The sequence below is a fragment of the Cryptomeria japonica genome, chromosome 4, assembly GCF_030272615.1.
Source record: "Cryptomeria japonica chromosome 4, Sugi_1.0, whole genome shotgun sequence".
NCBI lineage: Eukaryota > Viridiplantae > Streptophyta > Pinopsida > Cupressales > Cupressaceae > Cryptomeria > Cryptomeria japonica.
Window position 1 is genome coordinate 21,013,302 of NC_081408.1, and position 14,795 is coordinate 21,028,096.

A 14,795-nucleotide genomic window follows, 5' to 3' on the forward strand; every position below is an offset into this window, starting at 1 on the left:
ACACCACTGATCTAAAGCTCAGTTCAGGAATACATATAATAGCAGTTCAGAAATACGTTTGTCAACTCATACAACAACCCTTGGTTCAGAAGAAAGATCACTACACTTGTTGCAGAAAACAGGGAAAACAGTGGCAAATCTTGTAATCGTCCATAATCATAATAAACCCACAACATACATAGTTTGAATCAGAAATGAGAGTTTACACAAGTCGGGTTGCTGATTGCAGGCATATGCAGTCAGTGGAGGGCTTGAATGTGCGCATTGGCAGTGGTGCAATAAGAGGTTTGGAAGTTGATGTTGATCCGGCGATAATTGATCTGGCCTGCTGACTCATTTAGTCCTGGCTGCGTTCCAGAATAGAGTTGCCTTCCATGTTGTGTGTATATCTTAAGCAGTGACCTTGTACTCTTGCAATTGGGAAGCTCCAGTGATTCCTGGACAGGTGAATGCTTGGATAACTTGGTAAAATAAATTGACGTTGATTAGCAAAGGCTGATCAAGTAAAGGTTTTGTTCTACTACTGCTAAGGTTTTCGTCCCAGACAAGGCACACCCTAAGCAGGGAATCAAAAGGCTTAATTCGTGATGCCCAAAATAAGACTCCCACCACCTATAAATAGGCGCTAGCAAAAATTATTCTCAAGGTCGGTCCAAAGAAAGAAATAAAATGGCATCTTACAGGTTGGTCACTAAAACAAATAAAATTTATTATTATTAATAATAATATATTTAATACTATTATGAAATTATTTAATATTATATATTAATAAGCAATGTTAAAAAACACTCTATTTCTTGCTTTGAACATGTCCAGCTGAAACTTATTTGGTGACATGATAGTCCTCCCCTCTCAGACTTTGCTTGTCCTCAAGCAATGATGACCACCAAATCACTGCCCACTTCATGCCAATGATGCTTCTTGATCGTGGGTGCTGCTCTTGTGAATATCTACTCCACAATCCAAACAAATCTGCAGCATTTTTAATTAGTTCTCTTCAAGAAACCACTTCTGAGATTCAAACAGTCCATCAAGATTAATGGCAGATGACATGCTGGTCATGTTCAGATTGAGAATCTCAAGCATCATTTTAACAAATTTAATCGAAATATCAAAATCATGAGAAGCAGGTGACTTGTTTCCAATGATGCTTCTATCCTGCCTTCCTGCTTCTGTTATCCCCTGGAACTTATCCAAGTTTCTTAACCTATGTGACAAAAATGGTACAGTATATGTTTTATTTTCAGCCTTGGTCCACATTGTCAATGCTTTTAACCAGAAAAAATAAGCTTCTGATTACACATTTTCTACCAGATGTTGAAACATATAAGTTGTTGCAGACCAAGTGCTTCTACAGGTGGTATGCATTCCCATTTTGCAAGTCATTTCATTTACAACCTCCAGAGTTAACTTTTCCTCTTGGGCCCAGCAAAAGTTTTGGAAAATGCAAGGATCTGTTTCCATTTTGTCATGTTCAGCAGCATAGTCATCCATAACCCTTGCCTCATCCACCAGTCCAGTTTACTGTTTTATGAACTTGGCATGACATTAAAGACAGAATAGAAAGATTCTAAATATTAACTGACTTATAGAATAGAAAGTTCCTAAAAACTAACTAAAAGACTAAAATGACCATTATAAGCTAAATATTACAATATTACTTTAATACCCTCCCTTAATGGTCATTCTACTAAGTACAACATTTGTCTCTTAATTTTACAACTAGCTGATACAACCCATGACCTTCGATGCCAACTGCAATGCTTTTCTTGTTGTTGAATCTCTGGCTGCCTTCCAGCACGATGTTGGGTAACGAAGCTATCCATCCCGTTATCTAGAGACACGAAAAACAAGATAAACTGTAGCTTCTCAAATACCTTCGATTTTTTTTTGATAAAAAATTGGAAAAAAAATTGAAACCCACGATTTAAATTCTGATTACCCATGATTTTATCCAAAAATTGTAAAGAAAAACTTGCTGAAGAAAACCCAGGTTTGATAAAAATTCAGAAAATTTGCAAACCCTCGTGTGCCCTAGAAACCCTAGGTGCACAAAACACAATTTTGTGATTTTTTTTTGTCAAAAACCAGGTCAAAAAGCCCCCATTGTTTTGGAGAAAAAACAGCAATGCCTACGATTATTAAAAAAATTTGCAAAAACTTAGTACTTTTGTAGGAATGTCGTTCACCCTAGAAACCCTAGACATGACCTCAAAATGCTGCAAAAAATTGATACCTGTGATTTTGATGAAACAATTGTGCAATAGATTGTCTCGGGCATAAAAACCTTGTTGTGAGCAGAACCCTAGTTGAGTAGATTGTTGTAGAGAAAATGCCCAGAAAACCACGATTTTTGTCTGAAAAAAAACATGCAAAAAAATAAAGTCTCAAAATCTTCAATAGTTTTGGCCAACTGCAAAAAAACCTTCACCAATCGCAGAAAAAACCTTCTTTCAAATGCGCAAAATAACTAGAAAACTACTCTTTTTTATCAAAAAATTGTTCAAAAAGTTTGCTGGTAAAAACCATCGATCTCCAATAGAAAAAACCACGAATTTTATTCTATAAAAAATTTGCCAACAAAACCCCAAGATTTTTGTTTTAAGAACTGATAAAAAAACTTTTACAAAATTTCTAGGTAAAGACCTGTTGTGACCATTTCACACATCGCCCCATTAAAATGGGGACCCCCTCTTTTTGCTTTTATTTTTTTTGCCTGTTCTTCTCTCTGCTTTTAGGGTTTTGATTAAGTAAGTGAGTTGTCTGGACTAGGGTTAAGCCTTAGGGGTTTCTTTTGGATATTTTCAAGCCGATGTCTAGTCAAATTTTGAAGATTATTAAGCATCCTCCTGAAAATTGCAATTTTGAAATAGGATGAGCCTGTCAGGAAGTCAAGTATGTCTCAGGTTAGGTCCAGTCAGGGTTTTTTGAGGGCAAATTCAAGCTATGTCTAAGTGCTAGCATTTTGAGGATGGAATTGTGCATTTTTCTCTGGGTAAATTTTGACCAAATTTTTGAAGGCTTGATAACTGGTCCCTGGCCTTGAAGATGACCTAATTATGCCTTGTGAAATGATTGAAGACCTAAATTGTGGATATTTTGGCTTATAAAGGTGAAATCGCTCCTGTCCCTCTCCCAGGGACCAAGGCGAAAATGTTTTTTGGTGCATATTGGTTACTGACTTGTTTAAATTGTTTTGTGCAGGGTCTCCAGGGGAGATGATTGGACGTGAATTGAAGATTTTAAGGATTTTGAAGATTTGAAAATGATGAAATTTGGAGGATTAAGATAAATTTGCTCCTGTCCTCCACTGAAGGACCAGGGCGAAATGATTTATTTTGGTCATTTTTGACCTTGGTTGATCAAATTGAAGCATTAAGGGTACAAGGAAGAATGAAATGAGCATAATAGAGTATCCAGACTTAGTTAAAAGCAATGAAAGGTTGAACTTTTTGTCTAGCAAGATGAATTCGCTCCTGTCCCTCACCAAGGGACCAGAGCGATTTTCTTTACACACACCTTTTTGGACCTTTTCTGGATTTGGGCTCTCGTTCATGGATTGTAAAAAGATGATATCTTCCCCAGCAAAGGAAATTTGAGATGAAAAGTGAAAAGATTTGGCCTTGAGGACAAAAGGTGCTCCTGTCCCTCACTGAAGGACCGGAGCTTGAATTCCAAATTTGCATTATCCTTGCAAGATTTAAGTGATTTCGCGATTTGAAGAGGTCAAGGGAAGTATGTTTTGCCCATTGAATATAACTTGAGTGGGCCACAATGAAGAAAATCAACCTAAGTAACAAAAGCGCTCCTGTCCCTCAGCAAGGAACCAGAACGATTTTCTAACAAGGCAAATATCTTACAAAGTTAAGGCAAGTTTTGTGTTTGAGATGAATGGAAGAGGGCGTAATGGATCCATTGAAGATTATTTCGGGAGCTAGCAAAGCACAAGTGAGCTCATAATAGCGAAATCGCTCCTGTCCCTCAGCAAGGGACCAGGGTGAAAAACACATTTTCTAGCTTCCCCCTCCAAATTTGGACGAATCGAGGCCAAGGCACGCGATTGCAATGATATTTAAAGTGTTTCAAGGAGGAATGAAGTTGCAAAGACCATAAAATTCGATGAAAATTGGCTAGAGCGCTCCTGTCCCTTAGCAAGGAACCAGAGCGAAATCTTCAAATATGCCTAATCGCCTAACATTTTGAAATGCTACTTTTGTTTCCAAGACTCAAGATGGAATGGGGAATCATGTTTTATGCCTTAGGAGTAACTGAAGGTCGATTTGGTCAAGAGATTGTGCAATAAACTAAAAGGCGCTCCTGTCCTTCACTAAAGGACCAAGGCGATTTTCTATAAAATCAACAATTTTCCTCCAAAACCACGCCAAGACAAGGTGATACAAGATGGGGAATGCCTTTCGAAAGATAGTGAACAAGGAATCGCCTCCAGAAATCAACAATCCTAGGCTCAAATACAAAAATCGCTCCTGTCCTTCACTAGAGGACCAGGGCGAAAATCTTTGGAAAGCCCATTTTGTCTTGAGAAAGCGAGTTGAACATGCATAGAACGAACAATGAAGATCATTGCTTACCCCCAAACTTGAATTGGCAATTTAGAAGATAAAGATCAAGGACAAAAGACAAAAATCGCTCCTGTCCCTCACCAAGGGACCAGGGCGAAAATGCTTTAAGGCAGGTTCCTTCCAAAGATCACATGAATTGAACTTAAAGTTCCCAATAAAATGCCATGTTGAACGCCAAAGGTGAGGTTTTGAACGTGAAAATAAGAAATGCAAGGTCTAAAATGCATGGGCGCTCCTGTCCCTCTCCAAGGGACCAGAGCGATGTTATTGATATCCATTATTTTCCCCAGGCTTGAGCGCTTACTTCAAACAAATCGCATTAAATGCCAAATTCACTAAAACCTTGAAATATTTTAATTAAATTGGCATTTAATAAGGGTGCGTTGGTATTTAATAATTAATTTAAGCCTTGGAAAATCGATTTTTATTATTATTAAGGCATTCGAAATTAATTATTATTAAATAAAAAATTAAAAGACAAGCGCTTAAGGTATCATTTTAATGTTTTGGGGCAAGTCGGCCTTCTCCTTTTATTAATTTTTGTTTATTTTTGGTTCTATTTTACCAAGTCGGCCTATGGGAAAAGGAAGTGGTGAGCGCCTATATAAGAGGTGTGTTGAGCGATTTTAACCCATCATTCAATCATTCATTCAAGTGCGATTTGGAGAAGCAATAAAAGGTGCGAAATCTGGTCTAAGTTGGAGCGAATTTTGTTGAAGGCTAGAGGTGGTGGAGTTGATAAAGGAAGCGCATTTTGAGGACTTCGATCTACCTTTTCCCTAGCGAATTTTCCTAATTTTGCATCATTTCTTAGAATTAATCCTCAAGTGGAGGTATGGCGAGATCTTCCTAGTCCAATGTTGAAATTTTGAATTTTGAATTTCAAATTGCGTAGTTAAATTTAGGAAATGATAATTCAAAGATTTATCATGAAGTTTCCTAAATTAAAAGCTTCAATCTTCTTTTCTACTCTATATGTTTAAATTGCAAAAATATATTGCTCATTATGAAATGTTGTGTAGGTGTCAAGATGGCGACCCCAAAGGCAGGAGCATCCACTAGTCGTCCAGCTCTCATGAAGGAAGATCAAAGGAATGAAGAATTGGGGACCAAGATCGTGTCAAAGTGGAGCAACATTGGAGATACCAACTTGGGAAACTTCAGTGTGAAGAAGTTTCGAGAGGTCCCTTATATTGGAAAACCATCACCTGTCGCAAAGAGAATAATTGAAAGTGGCATCATCAAGGCGGCCGGTTTCCCTCCAACAGTTTTGTGCCATGAGCTGATGATTGAGTGTGCCCACCATTATGACCCACAATCAAGATCAATCGTGTCCAAGGAAGGGAACACTTTGGCTTACCTTTTAGAAGAGGCTATCAGTGAGGCTCTTCATCTTCCAGAACATAAAGATATGATTTACAAAAGCTTGGAAGGAGCCAGGTCCATGTACGAAGATGATCCAAACACTTGCTTGAGCATCATCAATAAGAATTGGTTACTCAAAAGTCGTCCTCGCCTGAGCAAGATTCCCAACACACCACATAGGATCGACTTCCAGAAGGAGTACAGAGATTTGATAACTTTGCTCAATCGAGTTACAGGGGCTCCTCAAGCCTTCTATTTTGAGAAGTGGATGTTCTACTTCATCCAAGTGATAGTTCAAGGAAAGGGAACAATTCATTGGGCTAGAATTATTAGCCATTGCTTGGATGTGCAGTTAAGAAGACTGAAGGCTACCAAGTCCTTCCACATGAGCTCGTACATCATATATGCCTTGATCAGGAGTTTTGAATATGCAGGACTACCTCACAAAGGAGTGATCGGAAGAGGGCTCGGGGAAGTCAGAGTTTGTGAATCTCTTGTTCATTTGCATCACCCACCAGGAAGTGACTACAAGTTAGTCAATGATACCTTTACGATGAATATCACCAGGATATTGCAAGGCGGGATTCACAATCGGTTATCTCAAGATGCACAAGAGCTTGTAAAGAGGTATGGTGCTTGGTTCATCCAATTCCAAAAGTTTACATATATTAGAGTTCATGGATGTCCTTCACCTCCCTATATGTTGCCAAGATATCCGACAGACAGGATCGTGCTACTTGAGGTGACTAGGCAGTTGGCGGCTTATGCGAAGGCATTCAGACACAGGCATGGAAATGGAATTCCTGTGCCTATCATACTAGGGAATTCAGTTGAGGTATGTCCTAATGCTCTAGCCTTGGATGATGCGGAAAAGGAGTTAGCCTTGTATTCATTTTCATTCTTTGCCTTGAGGGAGAATTTTGATCCTTATGGGTATATAGAGGAAACAGTTGGTAGAAAGTACAAGCACGAATTTCAGATAGAGGACTTTTGGATGAATCTCTCAAGTGATCTAGAAGTAAAAAGAAAGATGCATTCCAGATTGCCTTTAGATCTCATCAGGAAATGCAAAGTTTACAAAGTGGCTGATCAAGCTCAGGACAGTGGCAGACATCTCCAATCATCTTATGACCGAGAAGACAAAGCAGTGAGGATAGATTGGAACGAGCCTGAGGTTTTGGACTTAAAAGCTTTGATGGCTCCAGTTTTGTCATATACTCGCAAATGGGTAGATATACAACATCAAAAGTTGAGAGATCAGAGCGTACCAATAACTTTTACTTTGGAGGAAAAGCCGAGAGAAGGAGGAGCAAGCGTAAGTGAAGACAATCCTCATCCCAGAAGCGCAAATGAAGGCAATCCTCATCCCAGAAGCGCAAGTGAAGGCAATCCTCATCCTAGAGGCGCGAAGAGGAAAGAAAGACCTGAGAAAAGGGAGCCCTCCAAGAAGAAACAAGAGGCCAATCGAGATCGCTCATCCGGTACATCTTCTCGACATGAAAAAAGGACATGTCAGAATGTAGGACAAGAGAAGAGGGTACCTGAAGTTGAGGAATCTATGGAATCAATAGTACAGAATGATACACACGAAGAAGGGCAGGCATCTCAGCGTTCATCAAGTCAATCTCCTCAAGTTAATGAGCTGCATGAAGACAAGAATAATGATGAAGTGACATCTCCTCTCCGAGAAGAAGAACCATTGCCTAAAGAGATATAGGTTAGAGAGACAAGATCCGCCATTCCAGATTGGTTGAAAGAGAGACTTACAAGGGTGATCGTGATCGAAGATGAAGATAATGTAATTGACTTAGAGAGCCTTGTAGGAAATTCTCAGGGAGTGACAGAAAGGAGGAAGGCCACCAAGATGTCCAAGATGATCAGAGATGAGACAGGGTCCAGGAAGTTGCAGATAGCTACACCAGCAGTGGACAAATATGAAGGTGAGATCCTGGCAGAGGAGTATGATGTAGAGACCTTTGAGCTTGGTCCACTCACAGCTGAGCAGACACTGGATGAGGCAACTGATTCATTTGAGGCACTTAAAGACAAGCTTAAAGAAGAAATGGAAAAGAATAGAAAGCTTGAGCGAGAGGTCGGTGCTTGGAGAGGCTACTTTAGCCATCTCAATCAGCCTTTGGGACCTCAGGATCTAGCAGTGTCTCCCGTGCAAGCACTTCCCCTTGAATCAGTTGGCGAGGCAGAAAGAGTTAAGAGCTTGGTTCAGCTTATGAGCTCTTGGATTGACAAATCCCATACCGTTGCCGTTGAGTTCGCAACAAGAATGATGCAGACCACCCATCGAGCTATCCAGGTCCTTGAGATCATTCACAACCTAATGATAACAGTAGCCGCCTTTGCACACACTAGAGATGTTATCATTCCTGTTCTACAAGTTATCAGGCAAACACCAAGGAAGATCCTAGCACAAGAAAAGATAATGGATGGGGGAGCTCATAATTTACTCCAGTGGTCAACTCTACTCTAGATGAAGGAAGTTCTTTTCGAAGACATCAGCACCAAATGCAATCAAGTTGAGGAGGTCATCCATCCAATTCAGGACAAGGTGTTTGAGGTGTTATGTTCTATTCTTGGCAGAAGGATTGAAGATGAGACAGATGTGAATCTTCAAGAGTTGGAAGAGAAGGTTAAGGTCATCTTTTGCAAAGATGAGAATATTATCACAGATGAGCAAAGGGATCAAATGTTCGCTACTATGCTCCTTATTGAGAAAATCAAGGAACTCGAACCTGGATGGGATGTAGCTCTTCTCAAGGCCTTCGATCAAGTTATCCACTTGGAGGAACGAATGAGGAATCTTCCCGAGATTCCTATTGCTGAGATTGAAGGAATTGTGTCCAGATTCATTGCATATGCTAAGAAGGAGCATTGGAAAGGGAACAAGGTTCTAAAAGAGAGGTTGTTATAGATGATGTGGCACCTTAATTATCATTGGTCTATGTTTCCTAGATTTTTGTGCCAATTAAATATTTGGCTATGCATTTAATATTGTTCAATAAAAGGGGAACTTTTTGTAATAAACCCTAATTAGGGTTTAGGTGTCAGAATCTCAGCCATTGATCTTCTTTTGATCTGGGCCGTTCATTGTAATTGAGGATGCTATATATACCCTCACTCATTTTCATTTTGTTATTAGAGAGATTAGATGAATTGCAATTAGAAGTTAGAAGATTAGAGCTTTTGAGAAGAAAGTTATTTTGTAGCAAGATTGAGCATTGAAGAAAGAATTTCAAGCAATTGTTGTCTATGTTGGCTTTGAGATCAATAAAATATTGAAGTTATGGTGTTTTATTGCAATTCTCGTGGCTATCTTCATGGTTGTTTACTTTCTTGAATCATTCTTAGTCGAAGTAGTGTTTAAATTTGAAGGACTAAGTGTTGAGCTTGATCTTTGGTGAGATTCACGTTCCAAACCACTAGCTTCTTGCTGATTGTAAGGACGCCTTGTGTGGTCAACTGGAGATATTTAGATTGCTTAAAACCTTCAATCATTATTGAACCATTGATATGTACCTTCATGGTAGTGTCTATGATTCTTGATGAATTGAAAAATCATTAGTCACCTTAGAAGATCGCATCAACTTCAGTAGAGTTGTTATTCCTTGGCAATACTGAAATTGGTAGAATCTTACCAAGTCTAGCCTACATTGAGTCATTCCTAGGATTAGATTAGAATTCATCTCTTGCAAACCCCACCTTTTGATCCTTTTTGAGAACTTGTTAGTTTTAGGAAATTTTGTTCCTGCAATTCGGAAACGTAAGGCCCCTTGATGAAACAGCATTCACAACGACCACTGGTGCTTATCCACACGTAGAGACCCTACATACAAGAACCTTGTAGTCATCCTGATTGATCATTTTTTTGCGACATCTTCAGCAATCAGAGGCTTTATTCAAGAGAGGATAAGGTACCCTTGGGTATTTTATTCTGTGTTTGATTGTGTACAAAACACACGTCAACAAGACCACAAATTTTTTTATTAAGAAACTTCACCAAAAAGAACCTATCTTTGATACCATAAAATGATAAATGTTCTATTAACAAAGGAGAGGAATACTCCTTATATAAGCAATTACAAAAGATCTTTCCATAACAGAAGCGATCGAGAACTACAGACATTATATAAAGATTCTAAATACTAACTAATTGACTTACAAAATAGAAAGTTACTAAAAAGATTAGTTCCACTGAGTCTCCTAACGAGGGAACAGGGGGATGTGGGGATGAGTTTTGAGGCAGGGGGACCAAGGGCCTACATTTGAGGATGGTGACGGAGCGGTGGTGGGGGCGGTGCTGATATAAAAATAGAGATGAATTGAAATCTTCAAGGCAAAATCTGTAATATAACATCTTTGTGAGTGCCTATGAAAGGCCAACTAGTTTTCACGAAGTTAAAGGTTGCAATCAGTATGTAATGGCATGTGCCATGTAGCAAGTGATTCGGCGGCATCCTTGATAGAGGTGGTCGTATTGTGGGGGGACGTTTCCCCCATGTCTTAGAAATGTCCCCCTACAGGGGACATGGGTGTTTTTGGGGCCGATGCGTCCCTGTGGAACACTGCTAAAAACTAACTAAATGACTTAAATGACCATTATAAGCTAAATATTACAATATTACTTCAATAATTTCCCCACATTCCACAAGTGTTCAAAAGTGTAGATCTAAAAGCTGTCTTGCATAAGAGAAGCTTGTTTTCATCTTTAATTTTTTTTCATAGATAAAGAAGTTTTACTAGGCCAAGTGGTGTACTTTTATATTTATTGTTGAGTCTGAGTCTTTTTTTATTAGGCTTTAATTTTCTGAATTTTATGGCTGAGTGTGACTGACAGCTGAGTCTGACAGACTTTGCAAATCTGATCAGAATCATTCACTTCCTAGGTCACGAATCTGTTGGCCTCATTTGTATGCAACTGGCTTTGGATTTATCTAGGCAAGTCTCTCTCTCTGTCACACACGCACACACACCCACACGCACACGCACATGCATGCATGCACGCATGCACTCACTCACCTGCTTGTTTGCTCCTTAAAAAGTGACCCTTACTGATAAGAAAAAAAACAAGCAGACTCATATTTTCCAAATCAAGAAGTCCTAGGATTCAGTTTGGACTACAAGTAAACTGCAACATATATGATATATGCCATCGGCCCATTGCTGTATTTACCTAGTTATTTGAAATTCCATTGTCATTGATGACTTTTAGATTGCATACCTGGCCTCGACACTTTAGGTTTTGAACACTTTTCTAGTTCTGTCAAGTTTTGGAGCCTACTCACACATGTTCACTGAAGTTCCTTGTATCATTTTTTAGCTTAAACCTCTGCTACTTTGGATTCTTGTTGAACCACCATTGCCATGTTTGCAACTTCGTGTGGAGAGCAGTTTGACTTTATGAGCTTGATCAGGGCTTCCAGTAGACATATGTTGGTCGTCTTACTCACTCACTCCTTCGCTCGCTCACTTGCTCACACCTTAAAAAGTGTCCCTTACCGATCAAAAAAAAAAAGCAGTCATATTTTCCAAATCAAGAAGTCCTAGGATTCATTTTGGACTACAAGTAAACTGCAACATATAATCCATCGGCCCATCTCTGTATTTACCTAGTTATTTGAATTTCCACTGTCATTGATGACTTTTAGATTGCATACCTTGCCTCGACACTTGCTCTAGGTTTTGAACACTTTTCTACTTCTGTCAAGTTTTGGAGCCTACTCACATACGTTCACTGAAGTTCTTTGTATCATTTTTTAGCTTCAACCTCTACTGCTTTGGATTCTTCTTGAGCCACCATTGCCATGTTTGCAACTTCGTGTGGAGAGCAGTTTGGACTTTATGAGCTTGATTAGGGCTTCCAGTAGGCATATGTTGGTTGTCCTTTATCTCTACCCGTTCCTTTTCCATTGAATCGGAAACCTCCTGAGTCCATGGGACCCTTTGCATTCTTGAGTTCCTCTTCTTCTGAAGCTATGCTTCTCAGGATTGGAGGCTTCACCGTCAACAAATTCAGAAGAACCATCTTGTGTATCGAGTGGAGCACTGATGACACTCTTACCGTTTCTCTTTTTATGCTGTGTAGTTTCTCTGCAGCCTCTATAGACTACTGGTATGTTTGTCTCCTGAATGCATGTATAACAACTGGAGGTCATGCATGAATTTGAGGTGAAGAACATGAACCCAGAGATCCAGCCACTTAGAGAAAGTTTGATCCTCTCACCAAGCAATAATGTTAGAGAATTCCTCATATATTGAGTTAATTCTCTTATGCAAGTTGACTGTAATGCAACTCATATAAGTAAGCTTCAGATTTTTTACCCTTTTATAAGCAATTTTGTATATTTTATAAACATGGGCACATTTGCTGATTGGATGCTAAAATTCAAGTTAGGTCAACTCCTAGGGAATCAGCTCCACAATTAATAGAGTTGCCTTTTACTGACCCAAAAAAATATAGACATGGCTTTTATATTGTGTTCCCGTGGGGGAGTTGAACAGGTTGCTGATAGCATTTAAGTTACATTATCAACATATATGGTTCCTTCAATAATTTCCATCTCATAATGCAAATTACATTATAGTATGCATTGTAGTATTGTACGATCTCTCTACAACAGGGGAACTCTTTGCAAGGGAATTTCCTTCTGGGGAAGCAGGATTACTTATTTACTCTTATATGACTTTTCAATAATGTTAATTTGCTTTTACTCTGGAAACCTTCTCTTTTCTTTTGGTGTGGATGACATTCTTTTATTGTCTTGCAGTGGCCTCCTTTTAAAGACATTGGCAGACGTCAAATATAAAAATCGCCACCTAACCCCTGTGGAGATTATATATAATGCAATTTGCTTTGTCGTAGCTGTTGGTACTGCAATTGGCTTCACAATATATGCAAAAAGAGCTTTACGAAATATGCAGGAAAGTGGTGAGTCACATGAGGAGGTGGTTGAAAATGGTGGGTCTATCAGTTTGGTAGAAGTGGAGTCAGTTTCAGCAAGGTACTCAAAAAGTTCTACAATGGAGAGCTCTAGGAATGATTCTACAAATGTACAAAATTGAACATACAACTGTGTTGGCATGGATCTAAAGAATTAACTTAGAGATATATACATGTAACTAAGGTGGAATGCAAAAAGCAGCCTCCAGTAGGCATTTCATACCTTTTACAGGTATTGCAGTGATGCTTGCTTAATGCAGAAACAAGGATTAAACTGGTAATATTCTTGAGTTTCATGCTTCATTTTTGAGGTATATAATTTTGTAATTTACTTTATTACAAGAACCAATTTGTCTGATCAAATTCAAGTTATTCAGGGGTAATTTATTGAAGTTGGCATTTCTTGTGTGATACTTCATTTGTACTGGGTCCATTGGTTGCTAGTGATATGTGAGGCCATGCAGAATGATACAAGAACTGAGTTTTATAGAAGTTGGTCTACCAAGGAGATTCCACCATGGTATGCCATACCAATCTTGAGTTTCTATTGATGTACAGATTTTGGACTCAAATGGAGATATTGGAACGGAAGTACATTTCCAATTGTATCTCTTTGCTGTGATTTGATAACTGGTAGATAATGGCAAAATATTCTGTGTATTTTTCTGTGAACTGGGACATTCGCTTCTGCAATTTCTATCCACATGATATCTCACTGCCAAGATGTCTGGTTATTGAATCAACAATGTGAACTGGAAATTCAGTTGGAAGCTTAAGTTGGACATATGTTTTGCTCATGTTTTTAGGCAATTCATGTGGTAGCCATATTAAAAAGGTAAAATAGAATATAAAGAGCAATGCATGATACTTGCCTTTTCATGACTTCATTTTTCCGCCTGTCATATGCAATATCCATGGATTTTTTTGGTCATTATTGTATAGGAAACGTTTTTATTTGATTATTATTTCTTATCCTGGTATTGCCATGGAAAATTGTTCTGAAAAATGATTTTCATTCCTAATGATATAATAGTATTTGACAGATTCAGTACTTAAAAATTTTCTAAGGGCGATTGTTGCTTATTAGGGGATTGAAATTTAGAAGGGCATCAAACCTTGCAATTTGATGCTCTATTCTTGGATGTATTAATATTTAAATAGCTTTCTTTGTATCTATAAACAATTTGAGAGCGACACATATTGCAAGCCCCAGCTATTCATCCATGAAATAGTAATTTGCTATTGTAGACAATTGTGTTTTACAGAAGTTTTTGAATAGCCTTTATGTTGATCATTTTCAGCTGAAGGTCATCATAAATTCTCTGTTCCAGACAATAAATGAAGTTGGAGACAGAATATAATATGAAAATTCAGTCCTGTTGATGTTTTTAAACACAATTTTGCACATTTTGATGCCACTGGGGTCACAATATGTGCATCAAAATTTTCATTTTCTTCTCTAATTAGTCATCAAACTTTGGCCAATTGGTCAGACTTACTGGACAAAAGTTTTAATGAAATTTAATATTACCGGATGTTGTGCAAGTTACTGTGTTTTGTATTTTACTGTATTTTACTGTATTAGAGGTTAAAAGTTGTTCAAATGGACTTTCCGCATGCTAATGAAATATTGGTTATCTTACCTGTACCCAGAATACCTTGGTTGTCTGTGTTCCTGGTATACGAGTATTCATGGCCTAATGTTAGGCCTGCATTTTTTCATTTTTCCTATTTTCACTCTTTTTTAGTCCATTTGATTAGCTCCCTGAGCTTGTTTTCTGAAATATGTGAGTAATCAGAGTAATATTTTCTTGGCATACGTGTATTCATGGAGCAATATTAGGCCTGCATTTTTCATTTTTCCTATTTTCACTCTTTTTAAGTTCACGTGATTAGCT

The 14,795-nt window shown here is 38.4% G+C and overlaps 1 protein-coding gene across 1 annotated transcript in view; it reads left to right on the plus strand.

Annotated features, from left to right (window-relative positions):
- Positions 1-13,779, plus strand: part of LOC131033145 (uncharacterized) — a 71,704-nt gene extending 57,925 nt beyond the window's left edge. The window contains exon 5 of the mRNA XM_057964281.2: positions 12,725-13,779. Coding sequence (XP_057820264.1) covers positions 12,725-13,019 — 295 coding nt within the window. The 3' untranslated portion in view covers positions 13,020-13,779. The remainder of the gene's footprint in view (positions 1-12,724) is intronic.
- The last annotated feature ends 1,016 nt before the right edge of the window (positions 13,780-14,795 follow it).